At 37.3% G+C, this 22,284-nt stretch overlaps 2 protein-coding genes across 2 annotated transcripts in view; one reads left to right on the top strand and one right to left on the bottom strand.

The window, feature by feature from the left end:
• Positions 1-1,658: 1,658 nt before the first annotated feature.
• Positions 1,659-18,278, bottom strand: LOC137297121 (ADP-ribosylation factor 4-like). The gene is made up of 6 exons (XM_067829119.1): positions 18,000-18,278; positions 10,620-10,700; positions 10,301-10,410; positions 7,983-8,054; positions 7,135-7,257; positions 1,659-3,651 (listed from the first exon to the last, which is right to left on the bottom strand). The coding sequence occupies exons 1-6, from the start codon at positions 18,064-18,066 to the stop codon at positions 3,565-3,567; spliced, it is 540 nt and encodes a 179-aa protein (XP_067685220.1). The 5' UTR covers positions 18,067-18,278; the 3' UTR covers positions 1,659-3,564.
• A 61-nt stretch (positions 18,279-18,339) lies between these two features.
• Positions 18,340-22,284, top strand: part of LOC137295848 (F-box and leucine-rich repeat protein 13-like) — a 35,023-nt gene continuing 31,078 nt past the window's right edge. The window contains exons 1-4 of the mRNA XM_067827405.1: positions 18,340-18,527; positions 19,475-19,578; positions 20,766-20,859; positions 22,049-22,116. Coding sequence (XP_067683506.1) covers positions 18,450-18,527; positions 19,475-19,578; positions 20,766-20,859; positions 22,049-22,116 — 344 coding nt within the window. The 5' untranslated portion in view covers positions 18,340-18,449. The remainder of the gene's footprint in view (positions 18,528-19,474; positions 19,579-20,765; positions 20,860-22,048; positions 22,117-22,284) is intronic.

Genomic DNA, 22,284 nt, shown 5'->3' with positions numbered 1-22,284 from the left:
ACAGTCTGCAGTCAAACCTGCAGTTGTCCTTGAGCGTATTAGTCACGACACTGGTATAAGAATATCACACGCTTTGTTGTTTTGTTTTTGTTTATTTATTTATAATTTATTTTTGTGATTGATTATCCTTTCACATGCAGGGTCGTCTTGACTGTATAGGACGGCATCCTTGAGGCAAGGCGTGTTACATGTACTGTAGTAATTATTTTATGAATATTTGTGCATGAGTTTGTACATGACATGCAGGGTGTGTGTGTCACTTGTACACGCTACTCCATTATGTCATCACAACCCCCCCATCCATAAATCATGAACGGTCCCAAATGTCTTAACAAATGCCCCCGACCACAACTTGGCAACAAGTGCTTGTATCGTTCTATTTATCACTTTATCTGTACGATACGGGGATTGTTGTGACGACATGATGTGTAGCAAAATAAACCATACTAATGAAAAAGGAAATGTAAAAGTGTCGGTTTATATTTTATAAGTCATTTCCTACTCGACATGTAGAAAGTAAAACGACTGGCGAACACACAGGCTTCCGTACTTTTATTTTGACCACTCACATGCGTGCTAGAGTTAACCCCCTTTACCATTTCTTAACGCAGCTGCTGACTGTAGCCACGTAATGTATTATACGGAAAGCCCACAATATAACAATACATTGTGTTAGTATTTGAGACACATCAGTAGGGAGTTTAGAACTATATCGAAATACCTTTTTGACTGCATAAAAATATAAACGTTTCTCGGGCACATTGTTCTCAAAAGTGATGAGGGCGGTAGGACTTTTTTTAATGTTTGAAAGAAAAAAAGGTGATGTGGGAGGCACAAATTATTTTCTGTCTAAAAAATACAGCATGGGATGTTTAGCACGTTGTAATGAGTAGTAGATTCGGTAACACTCGTTCTTACAGACACTCCTAAGTGGACAAATGGATGATCGGGACGTGACCAAATTATAGCTATTGTTTTTAAAACAGCAATAAAAAATCGTTACGCGCACAAAAAAAAGTGACGCGCCGATCCCAGAGAAACAAATCCAGATTTTTTTATTTAGCCTTATAATATAACTGATGCTGGGTAACAATATATTATAGGAAAGGTGTGGTGCACGGTGTAGTTGCAAACTTAAGTACAAATACTAAAAAGTACAAATCATTTTAACCATATCCAACAGATCCCATGAGGTCCCCACCATCTCCTCCTTCTCGGTATTCATTACCGGCTAGGTAAACAATCATACTTCTAATTCATCTCTCGCAAGACATTCTTTAGTGTGGGCCACGATCTGGTGCCTTACTTAGCGGCAAGCAGAGACCATATACCGGTATACGGTCTCTGCGTTTAGCTTCTACATCCTGCCAATCATCTTCTCAACCAACCCTACACTTTGCTTGCCATGCAGGATGACACCCAAAGATTCAGGTTAGAATTGATCTTCCGCACTCGTGCTTAACGTTAAGAGGCTGAGGTAAATGGATCGGCTAAATACTAACTAAAATAGTATCATAATTGTGTAAATGCTGTTGATCACAGGACAGTCTGGAATATTTCCAGTCTGTTGCCAGATAGCTAGAACATCGCTTTTAACAGCATACAGGGCTGTTCTATTATCAGACACTGTTCTCTAGCATAAACTACAAACAACAGTCTTCTTATTTCACAGCTTTTATTATCATTCATATCCACCCTATCACATGACCAGGTTTGATGTGAGTATGCTTACAGAGTGATGATATTATGTACAAACTAAGTACCAGCAGTCACAACCCAGAAAAACGGTCTCATCACCTTTAGAGAACTGTCTCCCAGAAGCCTGAAGAAGACTGTGCATGCATATTTCAACAACAATATAACTCAATATTTTAATGTCCAAACTTCCAAGGTCTTCTTCCTCCTTTTGTCAAACAATATCCATCAAAATTAACAACTCGGTTTTGCAACTCATACCTTACCATGATCTTCATGCTATAATGGGACAATTATTTCAGAAATGACCTGCCAGTACCACTGTACAAATAAGCTCTACAACTCACACAGTCGTAACTACACATACCTCTAAAATCCATAATACCAGTATATACAAGTTGTGTAACAAAGTCAACAATGGATTTTCCCCAAGTTCCGTGCTTTCCTACTTTCACCACCTGAACTTTTAACAAACTCACGGTCAACCATCTGAAAAAAGAAATCATTTCAAGATACCCCCACAAAGGCTAACTTGTAAAAGATACTTTGCGATAAAATAGAGACCTTTTGTTCAATTGAAAGAAACAAACAGGTTAGTCATATTGCTATTCGCTGTTAGCTTTTCTACATCTCAATGAAGCCATAGCATCATTCATTTTCACCCATGGCATTGAAACCTCCACTGATGAACATACTATGAACAGAGTAAAATTAAAGCAAATCAAGAATTATCTTCATACAGGTCGGTGTGTATAAGGATTTTTACATGATTTTCTTCAGCCACAATTAAACTAGAAAGCAACAACAAAACCAGAATCATTACCCATATCTTCTGCTTCTGAATATACAAGTTTTCCGTTCATATGCCAAGTCGTTATTTTCCAACCAAATGACCTTTACACAAAAACATACATTCACATAAAATGATAACCTATACATTCATCCTGACAGGCAAGTGAAAAGCAAGGGCTGAAAGTGTTACATGCCACCATTCACCCCCATCACCATATAGAAGTGTGTATATATATGAAGGTGTCATGCCATTCTTGAAACACCTGTGTGCAGAAATCTTAACAAAACACAAGTGATGGTTACCATGTATTGTCAATACTTAACTGGCTCGTATATACTACGTCCCTCTATCAGTTGTGAATACACAAGGTTACAATGCAGTGCTGTTTGTATTTTCAACACACTGCTTTAATAATGGGAATGCTGGGTATTCTTCACAGAGCTGACACAAAACTGGGAGGTAATTTGACTTCCAATAGATAGAAACGATTACATGAGTTTACTGAAAGATATATTTGTAACTATTATCACACAAAGTAGACATGTATTCATTGGTGATGGAGGACCTTGTGTACACATGCTATGAAGTACTGACAATAGGCATCTTGCTGTTCTGGACATGATGAATAGGTGATGAGGCCAGTGCCCATAAACAATAAAACCAGAGTTACAATAACTGTGAATGATGAAGAATACACAAGAACATAAATATACAGGGTGAGCCAATATAGGAATGACAATGTACAAGAAAAAAATATATATCCATCCCTCCCACCCCACCCAAAAGTCCTTATGTCTGGTCCAGTGCTAATCTGATTACCAGGCAAAGTGCCATAAGATCCAGACATCTTTCACAATTCCCACAATGAATTCAGCATGTGCTGCAGACTCCCAACTAAAGATGACTGGCTTGAGTTGGTTATATGAGGATTTGATAGACAAGCTTCTTCTCGTACATGCTGGAGGCTTTGGTAAAGGTGATATTTGGATGGGTGTCGTCTCTGTTGTAGTCATTGTGGTTACGGCCGCAGCACATACAGAAGACATATGATGATTGTTTCTTCTGCTACATCACAATCACTTGCCCTGCAACCTGTTTGATAGCCAGTCGAGACCCTCGTACAAACCTGTACCCTGTGTGGCACATGTACCTTGCACATACCACTGAAAAAGACAACTCTGCATTAGCATTGTGCCAATAATCATCATCACCAGCCGATCCAAGTAATTTGTTTCATCGTCCTTTGGTTTCTTCTTTCAAACAATGAACTGACATAGATATTATGCATTTACACAAAACCCTGTTTATTTTGGTGATCCCGACAGCTGGCATTAATAAATCACTGCATTCTGATGTGGTTCCATGGTCTCAACCATGTCAACCATCTAAGATCCTAATCTCAACTGCTGTTTGAATATAGTTTGAATAAACTTACCAACTAAGAATGACAGAAAGAAAAGTATGCCTCAGTTCCCTATTAAACAACATTTTTGTAACATTATCCTTTATGCTTAATGATATCCCTTCCACAATTTTTAGGGTGTCACAGATCCTTGAATGATTGATTGACATTGTTTAATGCCACACTCTGCAATATTCCAGCTATATGGCAGCGGCCTGTAAAAATTCGTGTCTGGACCAGACAACCCAGTGACCAACAACATGGACAACACACGATGCAATGGACGATCTTTTTTAACTTATCCTCCCGTTACTAATCTGCTAGCTGCGCTCATTCGGACGGTCCAACCTTAAACTGACAGCATATGTTGTATGTGCGATGTGCACCATTCGTGTTACTATTACACTTAGAGACAGTTAACCAGTATAGCCGTCACTTCACAGGGACAGCTGGTGCATGGACAGCTTATCTTTTACAATGACATATCAAGCGTTATGTCCTGAAATATTTATTCTATGATTCTATGACACACCTGGGATAGGCATGACTGCTTACATTGCAAGTATGCACTGTGAAATAGCAGTTCGAAGCGATGTGGTGGAATCAGCTGATCGTTTTCAGGTTATTTTTTGTTGCTTTGTTGACGTTTTGCAGTTGGTAATTTACGTCAGGCACTAGATGTCTCAGTATCACACATTTAAAACAGCAGTGTATTTTCATTGCATACGTACTCAAATCGTCTTAGCTGCATTCATGGAATTCACTAAAGTGGGGAGTTGATGTGATGCACGAAATGTTAAACACTGAAAGACTTGTTATGTAAATTTCATTGGGTAGTTCTTGATGGGATTGAGATTTCTGACAACACACATATTCAGCAGGTACAGAGGAAAGTGAGAAACAATGGTGAAGCAATTGTAAAATAACAGTAACAGACGAATTATGGCAGTTATCGCCCACATGTAGCCAACTTTCAAATGCGAAAAATTGGGCATAACTAAAATCCCTACTGCACTTTTTTTTTTTTTATGTCTGTAATGGTTTGTGATGCATGAAATATTAATTCACTGTATAGATAAATAATAAATAATAATATTGCACATTTCTACAAAGACTGCATTTTAAGTATCCTCAATTAAGTGCATAAATTAAGACGTTTTTCTTAAGTTTTAAGAGAGGAAATAATATTAAAATATTAATTTATTAAATATGCTATTTACTAAATATACTAAAACTACCATTAGGTTAATTACATATTCAAGGGCACTTTCCAAATGTTATTTTCCAATACACAACTAAACAATACATATATTCATATTGTTAATAAATTTCAATTTCTAATATAATGAATGGTACTGTTAAGTGTTGTTAGCCTCGAATGGTTTACATTTTCCTGCAGTGTCTACATAATCTTGTCTTCACAATGATCAGATCATTATAATAGTCATGAAAAAGCTCATATTTTATTTTTTGGACCTTGCTCTTTATGTTTCGTTGCATAATATTGATTTTTCAAATTCTAACACAAATATATCAATAAAGTCAATATCTTTTCCCACTTTACATTGTATTTGCACTGTACAATGTTGTAAGTCTGTCTGATTTTTTGTATGCTGGTGTATGTATACTTTAATATTACATTACACATGCTTGACTTTATTCAGTCCTTGTAAATTGTACTGTTATTTGTTATAATATAAATAAATGCATCAACATATCTTCATATAATAATTGTGGAGTTAAATTCAAATTTATATCATCTAAAATACATGTTTAATAATAAACACATTTTCTGTGTTTATTTACTACAAACAGACATAACCTAAAGTTTTCTTTAAGAACTGTTGAATGAAAATCAGAAAGTTAGATAGTTAGGAGATAAACATCATGTGTTGACCAATTTCCGGGTGTTAATGAGTATTTGAAGCACGGGAATGCATTTGGAACCGGCGGCGTCAGTTAGATAGTACATGGTCTGTCATGAGAAATATTTTGTCAATATAGTGCTACCATAACAAGAAACATATGACATGTCATTTTATGATTCACCATCTCTTGGGTGGTCAGAATTATATGCTGTTGGTTTTGAGAAATCTCTGCAAATATATTAAAAGCTTTAAGTGGTGTTAAACTTTCGTAAGAAATGAATCAGTAAATTCACATATACAACAGGACTCACAACACTGACTGGTGGGCATATTTTACAATGGGTAAATATTTTATTTCAAGGTATGACTGGTGTTTCTGATGCAACCGACTAACTGCTTGGATAATAGATGTATGGCACTTGTATAAGTATACATAAAAATATACAGCAGTGTCAGAATTTAAAACCAAAATGGATTCCCATTAGTGAGGAACTGCTGCTCAAAACGTAACATTTATTATTCTAACTAACTGTTACATTCTACACGAAATTTCTTCAATTGTCTGGGATGTGTAATAATCACAAATTCTCGATGAAGAACTTCCAGGGAATATTCTTTTGCCAGAGATTTTCGATTTTCTCTTACATTGAGATCGGTGGTAGCATAGGAACTATTTGTAAAGAATTACTGTTGGGAATAACATAAGGGCTGATATTGTATGCAAAAGAATTTTCATTATTTAACAGATGCTACGACACCCGAAACTTGCTCTGTCTTGTGTTCTGTCGTAGGAAATGCAGTGACAATATAGCAACTTTTTATGGTGTTTCCCCTGATGTCTTTTATGTGCCAGTTAATGTGTTTTTTGTCGTAAACAACCGTTTTTTCGATGAAGGTGACCAAGGCTAGGTGTTTGCTGGGTTCTGTCTTTACATGTAGCAAGTTGTCGCAGCGCACTTTGAGTCGGGAACCAGACCAGAAGCAAGAGTGAGTGAGTGAGTGAGTTTTATGCCGCTTTTAGCAATATTCCAGCAATATCACGGCGGGGGACACCAGAAAATGGGCCTCACACATTGTACCCATGTGGGGAATCGAACCCGGGTCTTCGGCGTGACGAGCGAACGCTTTAACCACTAGGCTACCCCACCGCCCCAGAAGCAAGAAGTTGGACCATTGCTTATATCATTTCAAAAGGAGAGTTGCTGCCCCTCGCAACAAAAAGATCGCCCATTGGGATACCATGATATGCATCAACTGTGTCTAACAACCTGATCCTGATAGTTTTCTCCTATGACAAGCATGAACTACTGAAAACCATTTCTAACCCAGATCTTCTAGTCTCAGATCCTTGACTGAAAGATCTCACAAACACTTACTTCTCTACGTAATGTATTCAGTTCTAGGGCCTCTGTCAGTTCAGAGCAGGACTTGGCATTGGGTAGATCCTGTTTGTTGGCAAACACAAGGACCACAGACTCCCTCAGTTCGTCTTCTTGTAACTGAAAAATAGAAAACAGGTCGATCAACTCCATGATCATGACAACAACCATTTTCTAACTGACAATTATGGATAACACAGTCATGTATATCCGAAAACTTGCTCTACAATTCAGATGAACCAGGTGATTATTAGCAATTGTAGTCATGGTATTTCAGTTACTCTTTTGAGTCACAAGTGATGCAGGAACTGCCCTTCCTGCAGGTTCCATCACTTTGGTGAAACATAACGCCACCTATCAATATCCAAGACGTCATCTAACAATATTTCTGATGGTTTGTCAGATCTCTAGTAAATATCTACATTTACTTAAGTCTAAGTACCAAAATGAACATCAGTCTGTGAAGATGGGATACGATGACATGCATCTGATCCTGTTCATCATCTCCTAGAGGTATGGGCTGCTGAGGACCAATTCTAACCATCTTCAAGGGTCATCTAACTCACTAGTCTTACAATTATGCACTAAATGTAGAACATGAATTCATATTTCTTCAGATTGTTTGCTTACATCATGTCCTGTGTGAAAATACATTACCCAAGGGCTGGCAGAAGTAGAAACTATATAAAGCAAGTTTCTGCCCTTCATCATGTTTATATAACTGAATGCATTAAATGTTTTAACTTGACATGTTCGTTGTGTCGTTACATTCTAAACAAACCAGATGAATTATGTATCACCACCTGTTGTTTACAGTTACTCCAAAGAAAAACTTATATACTTACCATTTTAATCAGTTCATCTTTAGCTTCTGTTAAACGTTCACTATCATTACTGTCTACTACAAAGATCAAACCCTGAAAACAAAAGAAAATGTTTTAGTCAAAGATGCTTCTTCCAATAAACCAAAATGTTTAATGGTTTGGGCACATACATACATAAAAAATTGGGCATAACAAAATCCCTACTGTACTTTTTTTATGTCTGTAATGGTTTGTGATGCATGAAATATTAATTCACTGTATAGATAAATAATAAATAATAATATTGCACATTTCTACAATGACTGCATTTTAAGTATCCTCAATTAAGTGCATAAATTAAGACGTATTTCTTAAGTTTTAAGAGAGGAAATAATATTAAAATACTAACACTAAAGACTACAACTGATAAAACAACCCTGAATGCACACTTAACAGAAATTTGTTTTAAAATTATCAGCAAAATAAAACAGTGACTAGCCATAACCTTCGATGAATGACTTCTACAACACATCAACTTAACCTTGATACCAGTATGTTCCATAAGCTTATGAATAATTCCTGCAAAGATGTCAAATCAAAAGGAATAATTGAATCTGGAGCAGACAATTCAATGATTGACATGAGCATCGATCTAAGCATGGCTTGCTGAGAACCAATTCTAACCTAGGTTGTAACAGTGTCATAAAATCAGGGTAAGTGGAAAATTAGTCAGGACAAGTTACTTTCTTGTCTAAGAGCAAGTGACTTTCCAAAATATTTTTGAACTCCTGAGTCCTGATTAGAATTGTTACATTTTCACATTTTAAGGTCAAGGGGTCCTTGTCACAAAATGTACCACTTACTTTTGTAATGGTTGCAAGATACTGATTGAGAGTCAAAGAAAACATCCTAAAGTTTATTGAAATGACACAACTTCATGGATTATTTCTTACTTATCCTTAGGGTCCATGGATGATGAGGCAGTAATCAGTTAGTGATTACTGAGAAAAATGTGAAATTGGTGCTGTCATGGCACACGCAAAAGGTAGACCTTCATAAACATGGCACGAGGAAGTCATATGTGCATAAATGGGGTGAATAACCATGTAACTTCATAAACATTTCTACTGATGTTACTGTAAACAGTTTTAATCAGTGTTTGCCTTCACACCTGCGTATTGAAGGACAAATTATCTAAAAAATGAAGTGAATTCAAAAGCATCAACATTGACAAAATGATCCTGGGTCCTAAGTTCAGAATATCTTAGTTTGTAATTTGCTGTGTACAAAACTACTTTACTGTTTGCCAGTTAAGTAACTGCTCAGTACTGATTAAATACCTGCCCTGCTTTACCTTGTTTTTCCTCATTGTTATTAAACAATCACAATTAATATCTTGATGAAAGTTCCTTACTGAAGTTGACTCAAAAAAAAACTGTCCATGGCTCTGTCTCATGACATCAGGAGTCATGATCATGATGATGACTCCAAAATTTTGTCTAGGGCAAACACTGTTTAATGAATGAAAATGGGACAATATCTACTCCAATGACATGAAATCTAAGATGATCAGGGCATACATTGCCTTATCATTTGTTTGCTGACATATGACTTCAGATGGTAGTCTTTAGTCATGCTGTAACAGTGTTTTTCATCACTGCAAACATCACTATCAAAGTTGTCTTTTATGTTAGAACCATGTTCTGTTGTTCACATGAACCATAGCAAAACACCTAAATGCCACCAAACCATCTGAAAACATATTTTGAGGATATGTACAACGAAACATTTTTATGGCAACTAGCACTAAATTTTGCTAGTGTACAACATAATAGCATGACAGTGGATTTGGTTATTTGTGATGCCATGAAGATGTGCAATCACTTTATTTTTATGGTAGTCACTTTTGTATCCCATTGTTTAGCTGAAACTGTGGTATTGCGAAGATCATTGTTCAAAGAGATGACTGTAAATCACTTTCCAGTTAAACCACATGTCATGTTTTCCTAAATTTAGATTATCTTTTCAAAGCAAACCAACGGTAATCAGGGCCTATTCAAGGTTAAAACAAATTTAGGGCCACTGTAGACCACAAGGTCAAATCTCAGGCTTTTTCCAAGTCTGTGCGAACCATGCATACGACACTAACACATACAGTCAAAAATAATAAAAACTAGAGAAAACAAATCTAAAAATACAATATTATCATGCAAATGACCAAAATTTCCTTACCAAAACCACAACATGACTTGAGGTTTTCAAATGCTACGATAGCTCTGAAACCACCAGCAGACATCACATACTGGAGCTTACACAAACACTCAGTGGCAACATATATATTTTTGGTTCACAACACTCACCTGAGTGTTCTGGAAGTAATGCCTCCACAATGGTCGGATCTTGTCCTGGCCACCGACATCCCACACTGTGAAGCTGATGTTCTTGTATTCAACCGTCTCCACATTAAAACCTGAAACAGTTCACTCAAAAATACAGGACCTGCTGCTGCTGTCACAAATTGCTCATTAACCATGGCTCTGCATAAATACTTGCCTGGAGCAATTTGTTTCAAATTCTGATCCTGATTACCTTATAAATGTAACTTTGGAAGAAGAATACAACTGAAACTGTGAAAGAGCATTGTTTAATTTATTCTCACTGATTGCTGGAAACACTCACCAATTGTTGGAATAGTGGTGACAATCTCACCCAGCTTCAATTTGTAGAGAATTGTTGTTTTACCGGCAGCATCAAGACCAACTGAAAAGTTAAGCACAGGCTACAATCAATGCATATTATCAGGATCATTTGCACCACAATTCAGAAGTCAATCTGCGGAAAGCACTTCCACTGCCACAAAAACCCTGCATTTTTATTCAGGTTATGCAGGGTTCAAATAACGTTCTGAAACTTACTTATTTGGCTGCTTCAAATGGTATGAATCCAAAATCAGCAACACAGTTGAACTTAGTCAAGATATAACCAGATATGCTAAACTTTTGGCAACAAAACTCGACCTTTTCAACATGTTCAAGCAATGTCTCCTTCATTCTTCTGTACTTTCTTCACATCACTGTCAGTTTAAATGAAAATGCAGCAAGAACATATGTTTTGGTTTGTTTTTTTTAAAGCAGCACTGATAAATATTCCAGTTGTATTACAATTGTTCAAAAATAATCGGTCCGAGACGTAACGTGTACGCGAGACGGCCTATCGTCTTTTGTCCGCGAGACGGTGCGCTCCGCTGTACTAACTGAAGCGCTTCCCCCTAATTAATTCAATCACCGTGGAACCACCTCGATTGGGTGCGAACACGATGCAGGGTAATTAAAGCGTCCCGTAAAATCCCCAAGGGTGGTGGGGTACTTGACAGTCGTGAATGAACAGGTTTTTCGATCTCGGATGCCACGCTTTCGTCATTTGCACTGAACAGATTACAACCTGCAGAATACAAGTTGTTTGGCCGACAAAATATTTACAATCATCCTAGGTTGATCAGAGACCATATAATTTTCTATTATATGGTCTCTGGGTTGATGCATACTTGGCCTCTGTATTTTCGATTTTTTCGGCACGTGAAAACATCGGGAAAACAGAATACCACGCCCAAGGTCGGCTTTTTACATATGCCATTGCCAATCACACAAAAATCAATTCATCGCTCATGAAAAGGTGATTTATTTCATTTGAATGTATTACTGGTGGAAATGTCAACGTATTCATCTTGCAGAAAGTTACAGAATATTTTGAAACTAATACAACCCCTACCGCATCTTGCATGAATCAAAACTTTGCCAATTTCGTCAAAAGTAATCCTGCGAAAACTATTAAATCATTTGCATATTTTTCGGAAGTGACGTACGTCCATTGTGTAACTCCACACAGCACACTGAAAAAAGGGACTCGCGGTTGACATCTCGCACTGATCAAAATTAGTGTTATACTAAAATACCTGCTTCGATATTTCATTACAGCTCATGGTGTTGACATGTGGATATCGTATCTTCCAGAGTACATATCAGTTTATGCCTGCATTAGCCGTGCATGCTGTTTTACAGAACATACAGTCCCTGTTTCAGACTGTTTCAGCCAATCAAATGAAGCGTGAACCCCTCGTATGTGAGGTGTTATCCGAAGGAAGTGAGCATGCAGTTTCATCGGTATACACACTATTTTGTAAACACATCTGAAAAAAATGTTATTGATGTATGAAAATTAGGCTATGATGCATATCTCTCTGAATATTTCACGGGTATGAATCTGCAATACTTCATTGCCAAGACGATTATAGCAAACCGATTTGTAGTCTTAGCTAGTGTTCACCATTGGAACCGAACCAAATGCAAACGGTTCTGAACCTCTTGAAAGAGAAATGATGTTTCTTTTAAGACCACTGTAAAAAGATGTGCATTGTGTAAAATGACAGAAGTTGGGAAGAAAACAAACTAATTAGACGCTAACTGTTATAAGGTTTCTGGTGAGCCGCTCAAGCGGATCACTGATCTCGTGTTTGCTTATTGCAAGTTGAGGATGGTGTTCCTCTGTACGGTCCAGCTTGCGAATGATGACTTGTTTATCATGAAAATGCATATAAGTAACTTGAACCTAATTTATGCCTTCGGAAATTGACATGATTTGATAAAGGCATTTAAAAAAAGAAATTACACTTTGTGACATAATTTCGAAATGAAAAAAGTACGAAAATACAAATTTAAGTAAGGAAACTAAACGCCCCCTGCAGGTTGTAATATCTTTCGCCCCCTCTTTCGATCAAACTCCATATGACCTGGATAATACATTACACATTCGGTAAGCTCATGCTAACTCTACAAATCATCATTTTCTGAAGAATTGTGCATCATGTCGGCGATTTGCGTAACATCCCTCATCCTGGAAGACATCATTCCTCCATCCCCTTCAGTGTGCACAGTATATTAAGGTAAGAATGTGTTATTTCACTTACCCTGTACACATACAGGTAACTTCAATTAGATCGAATACATACGTATTTGCATACATACCTTTTCTACAACAAAACTAACAACACACATTACGAGATCTACTTCAGGTAAAAACTGGGACTTTCTTGTTTACACATATTCTATGTATATGCTTGAAACAGAAAAGGTTTTCGTTCCTGGAAGACAGCATGGCCAGTGGAAGACAACCGGCCCCATGTATAATCCTGCATGCTGCGTTGGACTGGGAACGGCCAAATGCCCGTTTCCGCCTGGAGTCAGCAGAATGAGGGGACACGCACATTCCAGGGAACATTGCATTATTTGTCATAAAAACGAAAATGTATGAAGCTTTCCCTGAATGTTCTAGATGTATTTAGTACAGCTATGGTTATGAAACACAGGTACATATTTCAAATACATCAGTGCGGCGATGCAACACAATTAACTTTCATTTGGATTACGCAATTTATTGTATCACACAAGTGACACTGGAGTGAAGACTGGGCCGAACGCGGCCAGGCATAGTTAATGAATGTAGTTGGGTATCACTGAATATACAGATGGAGACAGGCAACAGGTGTGATGCAGTACAGCACGTTACTTCAGGGTGTGTACATCTAATGAGTTTGCAGACAGTTTACACGGCTATCTGGTGGACACGGGGGGGTGGGGGTGGGGGTGGACGCGCGCGATTGTGTAATTTCCTGTTTACGGTGCTTGTGTCGTCCGAGGTATATTTTATGATAGCTTGAAAACACATAATTAAATGTTAATTACATGTACTCCGTTTCCTGTTTGTGTTTGATAATCTCTGAAAGGCCATAGAAATGTTTATTTTGTGGTGACAAATATTCAAGTCGCATGGAGGTGGGCAAAATAGCGTTTTCTTACTTCATTCCGATTGAACTGGTCACGTGATAACGATCTCTCACATGATAATGAGATGACATATTCATGAGGAAGAAAGGAGTAAAATTGTTCCAGATGATTACAAACTCACAATATTGTCCATAGCATTACTGATCGACGACTTATAAACAGATTTTTATTGCCTAATGTTATAATGTTTTCAAAGTGTTCTGTTTTGGTATGAAGGAGTTATTCTTGTACTGATTATCTTCGAAGAGTGCTTGAAAGTGCTGTGCGTCGTTGTCAACACTATCATCGGCTTTCCTCTCTTTTACTTTGGTAGATGGTTTAAATAGTATTCATAGATAAAAACAATACATTCAAAGCCAACACAGAAATATATATTCTATGTATATGCGTGAAATAGGAAGGGTTTTCCTTCCTGGGCGACAGCATGGACAGGGGAAGACAACCAGACCCAGCTACAGTCCAGCATGTTGGTTTGGACAGCCTTTTCAGCCATCATCTGCAGAATGAAGAAATATGTGTATACCAGGGAGTTTTGCATTATTTGTCATAATTACGTAACCTTTCACTGAATGTTTTATATGTATTTAGTATAACTATGGAAATAGTTATATATTCTCGGACACAGGTGCATGTTCAAAATTCTTCAGTACGGCGAATTGTATTTGTCCCCTGACAGAATGAAACACAAATAAATTTCACGCAGATTATGCAATATCACACACGACACTGTTTTCCAGCAATGATTAAGCCGGAATGAAGAGGATGCAGTCAGGCATAGTTTATGACTGCAGTTGATTAGCCCTGAATATACAGGTAGGAGACTGGATACCCATTTATTGGGTTTGGAGACAGCATATTTGCAGACAGTTGACACGGCTGTCTTGTGGACACGGCCAGCCACTGTGCAGTTTCCTGCTTACGATGTTTTTATCGTCCGTGGTAAACTTAAAAACGCACAATTAAATGCTAACTATTTTGTTTGGTGTTGTTAAACTGGTAAAAGACAGAATCATGCTTATTCAGTTGTGACAAAAATTCAGTTGATATGTAGGTGAGCAAAATCTGCTCAGGGAAGTGGCATCTTCCGTATGTAACAGGGATGGCTCGACTGATTTTATTGCTGTAGTTGACTAATAATACAGCTTTGAAACAATGTCAATCTAAGTAAACTCAGTCTCAATGTTATTCCTTAAACTCCACCACTGAGTTTAACAAACCCTAGCAGAAGGTCGCATCAGGCAACCTTTGAGCGACCTATGACCGTCCAATCAATAGCGAGACGGTTATATAGATTTAACCAATCAGACAACGGCTACTACTTAGGGGCACAGATCTCTCCACAAACAACAATCCGCAGAAAATACAGATATTTGACCTGCGGTATATACGCTTTGGGGTTTCTGTTGACATGGTTACCATTGGCTAATATTTCTGCAAGATGAGATCCCTTGAATATTGCCAAAACACTGTTTTCGGAGACAGTTTACTCTGTTGTCATGGTTGTAATGTGCGCCGTGTGAATCATCCAGAAGCGATCATACGCTAAATAACATTCGGAATCGTTCGTGTACGAACCTTTTCGAGATAAAAAGTTCAAAAGGTGTGTGCGAATGTCCACTTTCGCGATTGGTCAGTCCCAAAGGTTACCTGACGCGACCTCCCATAAGGTTTTGTTAGACTCAGTAGTGGAGCGTAAGGAAAAGTACTGAGGCTAAGTTTACTTAGACTGGAAACAATACATATGAATACATAAATCTCCGTCTAAATAACTCTTTTTATCACATTCACGTCATCTGTTTAGAAGTCGAGAAATCGTATTTCTATAATATTACGTGTTGATGACAATGACATAAAACTTAAGGAAATGAGTGGTAATTCCTGCATGCAGTGTGTTCAAGAATACATTTTACGTAAACTATTAAAGATCATGCAGTCCTCCGAAGTTACTTACCACTTGATGTGAGTGAACATATTGAGCACCGGGTCTGCTCCCGTGGCAAAAGGCGTCTCTCGTAGTCGTAACGATCGTGTGAGTAAGGTTTGTGTGTCTGTGACGAGCGGTGGGTGGAAAGTAGATGTGTTTCATCGAGATTGTACACCTATATTCATTCGTGTACACGAACAAGTACTTATACGAGGTAAATCTGCATGGACCAAGCTTTCAGAAAATATAAAGATCATGTTTGTGTGAAATGTGCACATAGGTGAAAATTGCCGTCAAAAACTGACTACTTTCGTTCGTGCTTCTGGGTAGCGTCTCTCGTACGAGTGGTGGGTGGAAAGTAGATGTGTTTCATCGAGATTGTGCACCTATGTGCATTCGTTACACGAACAAGTACTTATACGAGGTAAATCTGCATGGACCAGGCTTTCAGAAAATATAAAGATCATGTTTGTGTGAAATGTGCACATAGGTGAAAATTGCCGTCACAAACCGACTACTTTCGTTCGTGCTTCTGGGTAGCGTCTCTTGTACGCGTAACGAAATTGTGAGGCCGTTTGTGTGTCTGTGACGAGCGGTGGGTGGAAAGTAGATGTGTTTCATCGCGATTGTACACCTATGTGCATTCGTGTACACGAACAAGTACTTATACGAGGTAAATGTGCATGGAACAAACTTTCAGAAAATATAAAGATCATGTTTGTGTGAAATGTGCACACAGGTGAAAATTGCCGTCATAAGTCTAAAATCTACTGCTATAGCAGCAAACATAAAACGTAAAACTGTTTTTACATCGGTAGAAGTGGTCGTGTTTTCCAATGATTATACTTCCAACAAAAAGAGTATTCCGCATGAAAAAATGTTATTCGTGATTTTGTTATAATTTATGATATCCTCATTGTTGTAACGTAAGAAAAATATCGCCATGTAAATTACGTACGCTTCGGACAGTCCAAGACGCAAGACGGATGTTTTGACTGAGCAATTTAGTCAGGCATCAGTTACCTCCCATTAATGACACGGTAACCCAGTCACTTATACGCGAGACGGTTCGCGCAGTTTCGAAGAAAGTAAACATGTTTCAACACAATAACAAACAGGTGTGCGTTGGTGTGCATCGAAAACTGCATATATATTATGAATCTACGATGAATGAGCTTTCAGAAAATACTAAATTTAAGTTTCTGAAAAATATGTACATAGGTGAAATTCTCTGTTAAATATCGTCATTTTTTGCTCAAATTTTCCACTTTTTTGTCATTTTTTGACAATTTAATTTCCTCTTTTTATGCTTTCATTCACGTCATCCAATAACTTGACCATCATTCAACAACTGTAGCAAATTTTGTTAAATTATTTTCATAAATAACACTTTTAGACGCGTTTTTGTGTGACATGCAGAATTTCCCTGTCTATGATCAGGCAGTCACCCGTATGAGTGACCCCCTCTCAGGTAGTCACTTGTATACGTAACGGGAGACCGTCTCGCGTACACGTTACGTCCTCTACTGATAATCGAGTGGACATATTGTTATAAAACTCACACATTCTTTTATAAATTTACCAAGGTTGGAAAGAGTTCCAACCATTCAAGTTCATTCATTCCTTTTAATACCGTGAGGCATGTCAGTTTGTAATTTTGGTGTTTGAATGTGGTGGGGGTACAGGCAGAACTCTTACCTCAAGGTTATATTTCACAAATATTTCAAAAAGGTAAAGAATTGGGAAGGACTTCCCATATCCCCCTCCTACACTTTAAAACGTGTCGTTTTCATAAGTAGGATATGTTTCAGTATGTTAAAATGCAATTTAAGAAACATGCTAAAACCTCATTTTTATCACATATCATCATATGATTCGACTAGAAAGAAATTTAACTTAAGAAGGGGGTGCGGGCGGAGGTCTTACAGCCAGAGCACTAAACCGACTAATAAACCTAATAATCTTTATAAATCTTTATAAACTCGGTAACCATACTAAAGATATATGTGTTCACTATTTGACATAATATAAAGTATTTGGGAACAATGAATACCGGAATTTATAAAACTACCAAACCTGTAGGCTAGTGCAGCATTAATATCAAATTCAAGTGTACTGTACTTCATTCAAATTTTCTCGGTTCTTGTATTTAGTTTTGGAATTATTCATGAAACAAACAACTGCAATGTAATCATACAGATGATAAGCTGTACAGTAAGAGAACAGAAAGAATGAACGTGGCGACATCGGGGGAAAAACTGTCACACTAAACAAATGGACAGGAAGTAAACTCACCCATCAAGATTCTCATCTGTTTTTTCCCGAAGAGTCTCTGAAAGACTGATGACAATGACAGACCCATGCTGATAAAATGTTCTCAGTTCAGCAAAATAAATATAAAAGGGACCTGATGTACACTTTTATAAACCTTTCTTCCGAAATGTTGAACTGCTTCACATGTGAGAACAAGTAATATGCCTGCCACGTCAATTTAGCCAACCACTAGCAGTGACGTCAACGATAATGGCGGTAGCAATCCCAGCATGCAAGAAAATCAAAACGCAAAATGAAGAATAAACGAAACGAAACTGCTGTTACGGAAAGAAACGAGCGTGCTAAAGGGAGGCAATCCGTTACTGTCCCGTTGCTACCTGAAACAAATATGGCGAAGCAGTCCCACTTTTAGCTTTCGAAGTTCGAAAATAATACAGAATATATAACTGTACTTCTCAAAAAGCTTTCCAAATGGCAGCATCATTGAAAGGATTAGACCCAGATCTAAGGAAGTATCTGAGGATCAATAAGTTACCAGATATTTATGAGGTAATGTTTAGACAAATCTGAGTCTCCAGCACATATGCAAAGATCAATTTGAGTAGAGAATGTTCAAAAGCAAATACAAAGACGTATAGATATCATTTGCCAATCTAATGTGGATATATTTGTCTACACATAATAGAAAAGTCCATGATATCCAACTATTTTTTGCGGAATTAATACTTTTAATTATTAAATATTTTGAATTCATAGCTAGAACCTATCTACACCCTACTAATGTTATGGGTTTTCAACGAAATTTAATATTCAAGGATTTACAACGTCAGTGTGCCACACCCTTTGTTACAACTCACTTTAGTACAGCTGCCCAGAAATCTATATTTTTACTCCCTTGAAACCATTCTTGCTAAAAATAAATATTGTTGTATTTTGGTACCCTGTACACATCTTCTCACTTCAGGTTTCCAGGCTATTGTGTATTTCAACATGTAACATTCAAAAGACAAATTCTGCTGAATGCTGTTTTAGATGAATACAAATTTTGTTGGCTAAAGTGTGTCACATGTTGCAGAGCTCAGTGTCAATAGCTATGTGATCGACAGAGATGTTCATACTTGCAGTGTCTGAAGTGTAGGGGAGATATTTAGGTCTGCTAGCTTCATAGTTTTCATCACCTGCAAGTTACTTATCATTTCATTGGGAAATCTAAAACAAACATTGTTGGTGTTAGATACTACTTCCCTTTAATTGTTTACCGAAGACCTAGGTTCAATTCACTACTTTCTGCCCAGACTCTTACCTGTTTGCAAAACTTCCAAACATGAAACAAAGCAACCCTTTACCTTGATATTCATCCCAATTTTAAAAATTCTTTGCTGTTATTTTGACAACACATCCTGTTCTGTTGGAAATTACTGAAAGTACTACATGTCAGTGACATAATAACATTCATTCACACAGAAGATGTTAAGATGTGATGTTGTCTCTTCCAGGCACTCTTGACAGGCTTGGCAGTCATGTGTCCAGAGGACCCCCTACAGTTTATTCTGGACAGGCTTCGACAAATCAAAGAAATTGGACTGGAAAACCTGCAGTGGTATGTTGTTTTCATGTTAAAATATGTTAATGAGAGTATGAGGTGCAATACATGTCTTACTTCAGTTTAGTCAAAGGGCATGTTCGTCAAAGGGATATTTTCAATGTGATCATAGTATATAATTTGTTAAACTGGGAGATTTTTAAGACTCTTAGCACTTAATAATGATCGCTTTCAAGAACAAATTTTTTTTCTGTTTACGAGAACCTGTTTACAAGGAATCCTTTTTCCTTTGTTTATTTTTGCAGCTGAATTTGTAAACAAGAAAGTCAAAATCATGTATTTTCCATGTAGAGAGAAATGAAGTGTTGTTTGAGTTGCACTAAAGCATGTGTTTAAAAGTTTGGAGGGCAGTAGTCTCAGATGATTCAGAAATGAAATGAAAGCAGTTCAACACTGCATACATCAAATATGTCTACAGTTATAATTGTGTCTAAAATCATTGCTGCATTCCACAATATTCTAGCTAGTAACTATTTGAGCCTGTACCTAGACAGTCCAGTGAGTGATGTTATGAGTACCCACCAGCTAATCCCAAACATTGCCTTTCTAGGAAACAAATTCTATCCCATAATCCTATGGGGTTCTCAGTGTATTTTGTTCTTGCAACAAGCAATGGGGAAATGGGTACACCTCTTACCCAGACACCCATGGAGGTACAAATGTATATCTGTGTAGAAGATAAGGTAGTCAGAATATCTGGCATGATTGTCAGCTTCATCTGGAAGAGAAGCTATTTAACGTGAATGTAAACCATCTTCATGCTGTTTATCATTTGTTTTCCTGGTTCCACAAACCAGTTGTAGAGCTTGACTGTTGTTAAAGTATGGGAGTTATGATCATCTTACCTCTACAATTGCTTTGTGGAGTGATGCCCAGCATGTCAGTTAACCCTGCTAACTTGTTAGTTTAAATCACTGACAACATTGTTTTTCCGTTTATTTTCTGCTTCAGATCAGTCGTTGGAGTCAGTATCAAATTTCGCATCTGTGAAAAGAAACACAGTTTGCTCTAAAACCATGTATTGTGTAATATTATAAGTACACGTTTGCCCTGAACTATCATAACATAAAGTACTTGGGTGCAAGCATTATCATACTCTAACTGTAGTGGTTTAGGGTAACATTGGGTAACATGGTGGTAAGGGGTTGTAGTCTATCGTCTAATATTAACTCATTCTTTTACAGGGATATGTTTGTTGAGGAAAGTGCGAAACCCAAGATGAGGTTTTTCTCGGAAAGCAACTTGGACTTTTTATTCAATTTTGATGAATATTTGCTGGTGAGTGTACATCACTTTACTATTTTTGATACAAATTCATTACATTATCTCTTTTTAACCTTAGTTATTTTAAAGAAACCTCTCTTGCTTTTTGAACAATAGATGTATGGAGATGAATAATTATATCAACTGACATTCTTTAATGTGATTGAAATACTGTTAAAATTTGTGTCAGGTCAGAATCACTCATTGATGGGCTTTAGCATTATCACTGATCTCTCCTTATAAAGTGGTGCATTCATTCTTTTTCAACTTTGGAGTGTGTTTGAGTCAGCAGTTATAGTAATTTCAGTAATAAAATCAGCATGTCAGCTAAATTGTCGATTGGTCATTTTTTATGTCAGCTAAATGTGGAAGGAAAACCTGAAGTGATGCATGATGCAGCCTGGTGGCTGCAAGACTTGTATTATCCATAAGGACTTGAGATTGATAATACAATGTTGCTGTTGAGATTGACATTCATTAATGTAGGGAAAAACAAAAGTGCCTTGAGCATGTATCAGAAGTGTGGATATGTGTGCTATATAAATATCCTATGATAAATGAGTAATAGTAATGATGTTTTCGATACTTACCAATTTATGAAAGCAATACTCATGGAAATGGTGCTGACAAAACCAGAGTTTTAACTTGCCCTGCAAAACTTAAGGATGTAGTGGACCCCTAGTTTCAAGGGTCTAGGCATGAAATCTGAAGTTCCTGTAAAGTAAATTATAAGTGTAGTGTTCTGTACTTTGATTTGAAACTGAGGATGGTCTGTCTTGTCAGACTGGGGTCTTGGTGAAAATTTGGTGTTCGTTGAGTAATTGACACAAAGAATATTATGACTCTCTGGATGCAATATACAGTCAGACCTTGTTTATCCGAACACTTTGTTTTTTTATTGAATTGTTCGGATATACGAGGTCTGACTGTATATTTTGTATGCATACTGGACACATAACTATGGCGAACTTGAAGTCAGTTGTACAATCAAGACAGGGTCTTCTGGCTTGACCAATGGGATGCAGCTGACTTTACAGCCAGTTACAGGGCATTCAAGGACTTACCTACCATCCTTCTTTTTGTGAAAACATTTGTGTGTATCTTTATTCACAGACATATTTTATATTTCTTCTTCGCTTTTTGTATCAAGCCAGAATTACTTCAATCTGTATGTTACAACTCAACATGTTTCTGCTTGTTACAGCCAAGTCCAGAGATGTATGCTATAGCCTATGGCCACTACAACACTCACCTGAAGAGAATGTGCTACAGGTAAGGTTTTCTACTGGTATCTTCCTGATATCACTGTGCAAAGCAAATTGCCATGTTGAGCTCAAATGACAAAATTCATGTATCTGAAGTGGTGAAGCCTGAACAACTTGGTTAAGTTGAGAATCATAGTCAAGTCAGTGAGTTCGCGAAGCTACCATACTTCGCTGG

Source organism: Haliotis asinina, chromosome 9, assembly GCF_037392515.1.
Source record: "Haliotis asinina isolate JCU_RB_2024 chromosome 9, JCU_Hal_asi_v2, whole genome shotgun sequence".
Classification (NCBI taxonomy): domain Eukaryota; kingdom Metazoa; phylum Mollusca; class Gastropoda; order Lepetellida; family Haliotidae; genus Haliotis; species Haliotis asinina.
The sequence above is the reverse complement of the archived record's forward strand: the minus strand, read 5'-3'. Positions and strand labels throughout refer to the sequence as shown.

Excerpts from the sequence above, each read along its gene's own strand:
- LOC137297121 (XM_067829119.1), bottom strand. The coding sequence starts at position 18,066 with ATGGGTCTGTCATTGTCATCAGTCTTTCAGAGACTCTTCGGGAAAAAA. Across the intron at positions 7,258-7,982 it reads AAGATGAACTGATTAAAATG|TTACAAGAAGACGAACTGAG; the intron begins GTAAGTATATAA and ends TCTATTTTTCAG. Across the intron at positions 3,652-7,134 it reads TGAATACATTACGTAGAGAA|TGGTATGTGCAAGGTACATG; the intron begins GTAAGTGTTTGT and ends TGTCTTTTTCAG.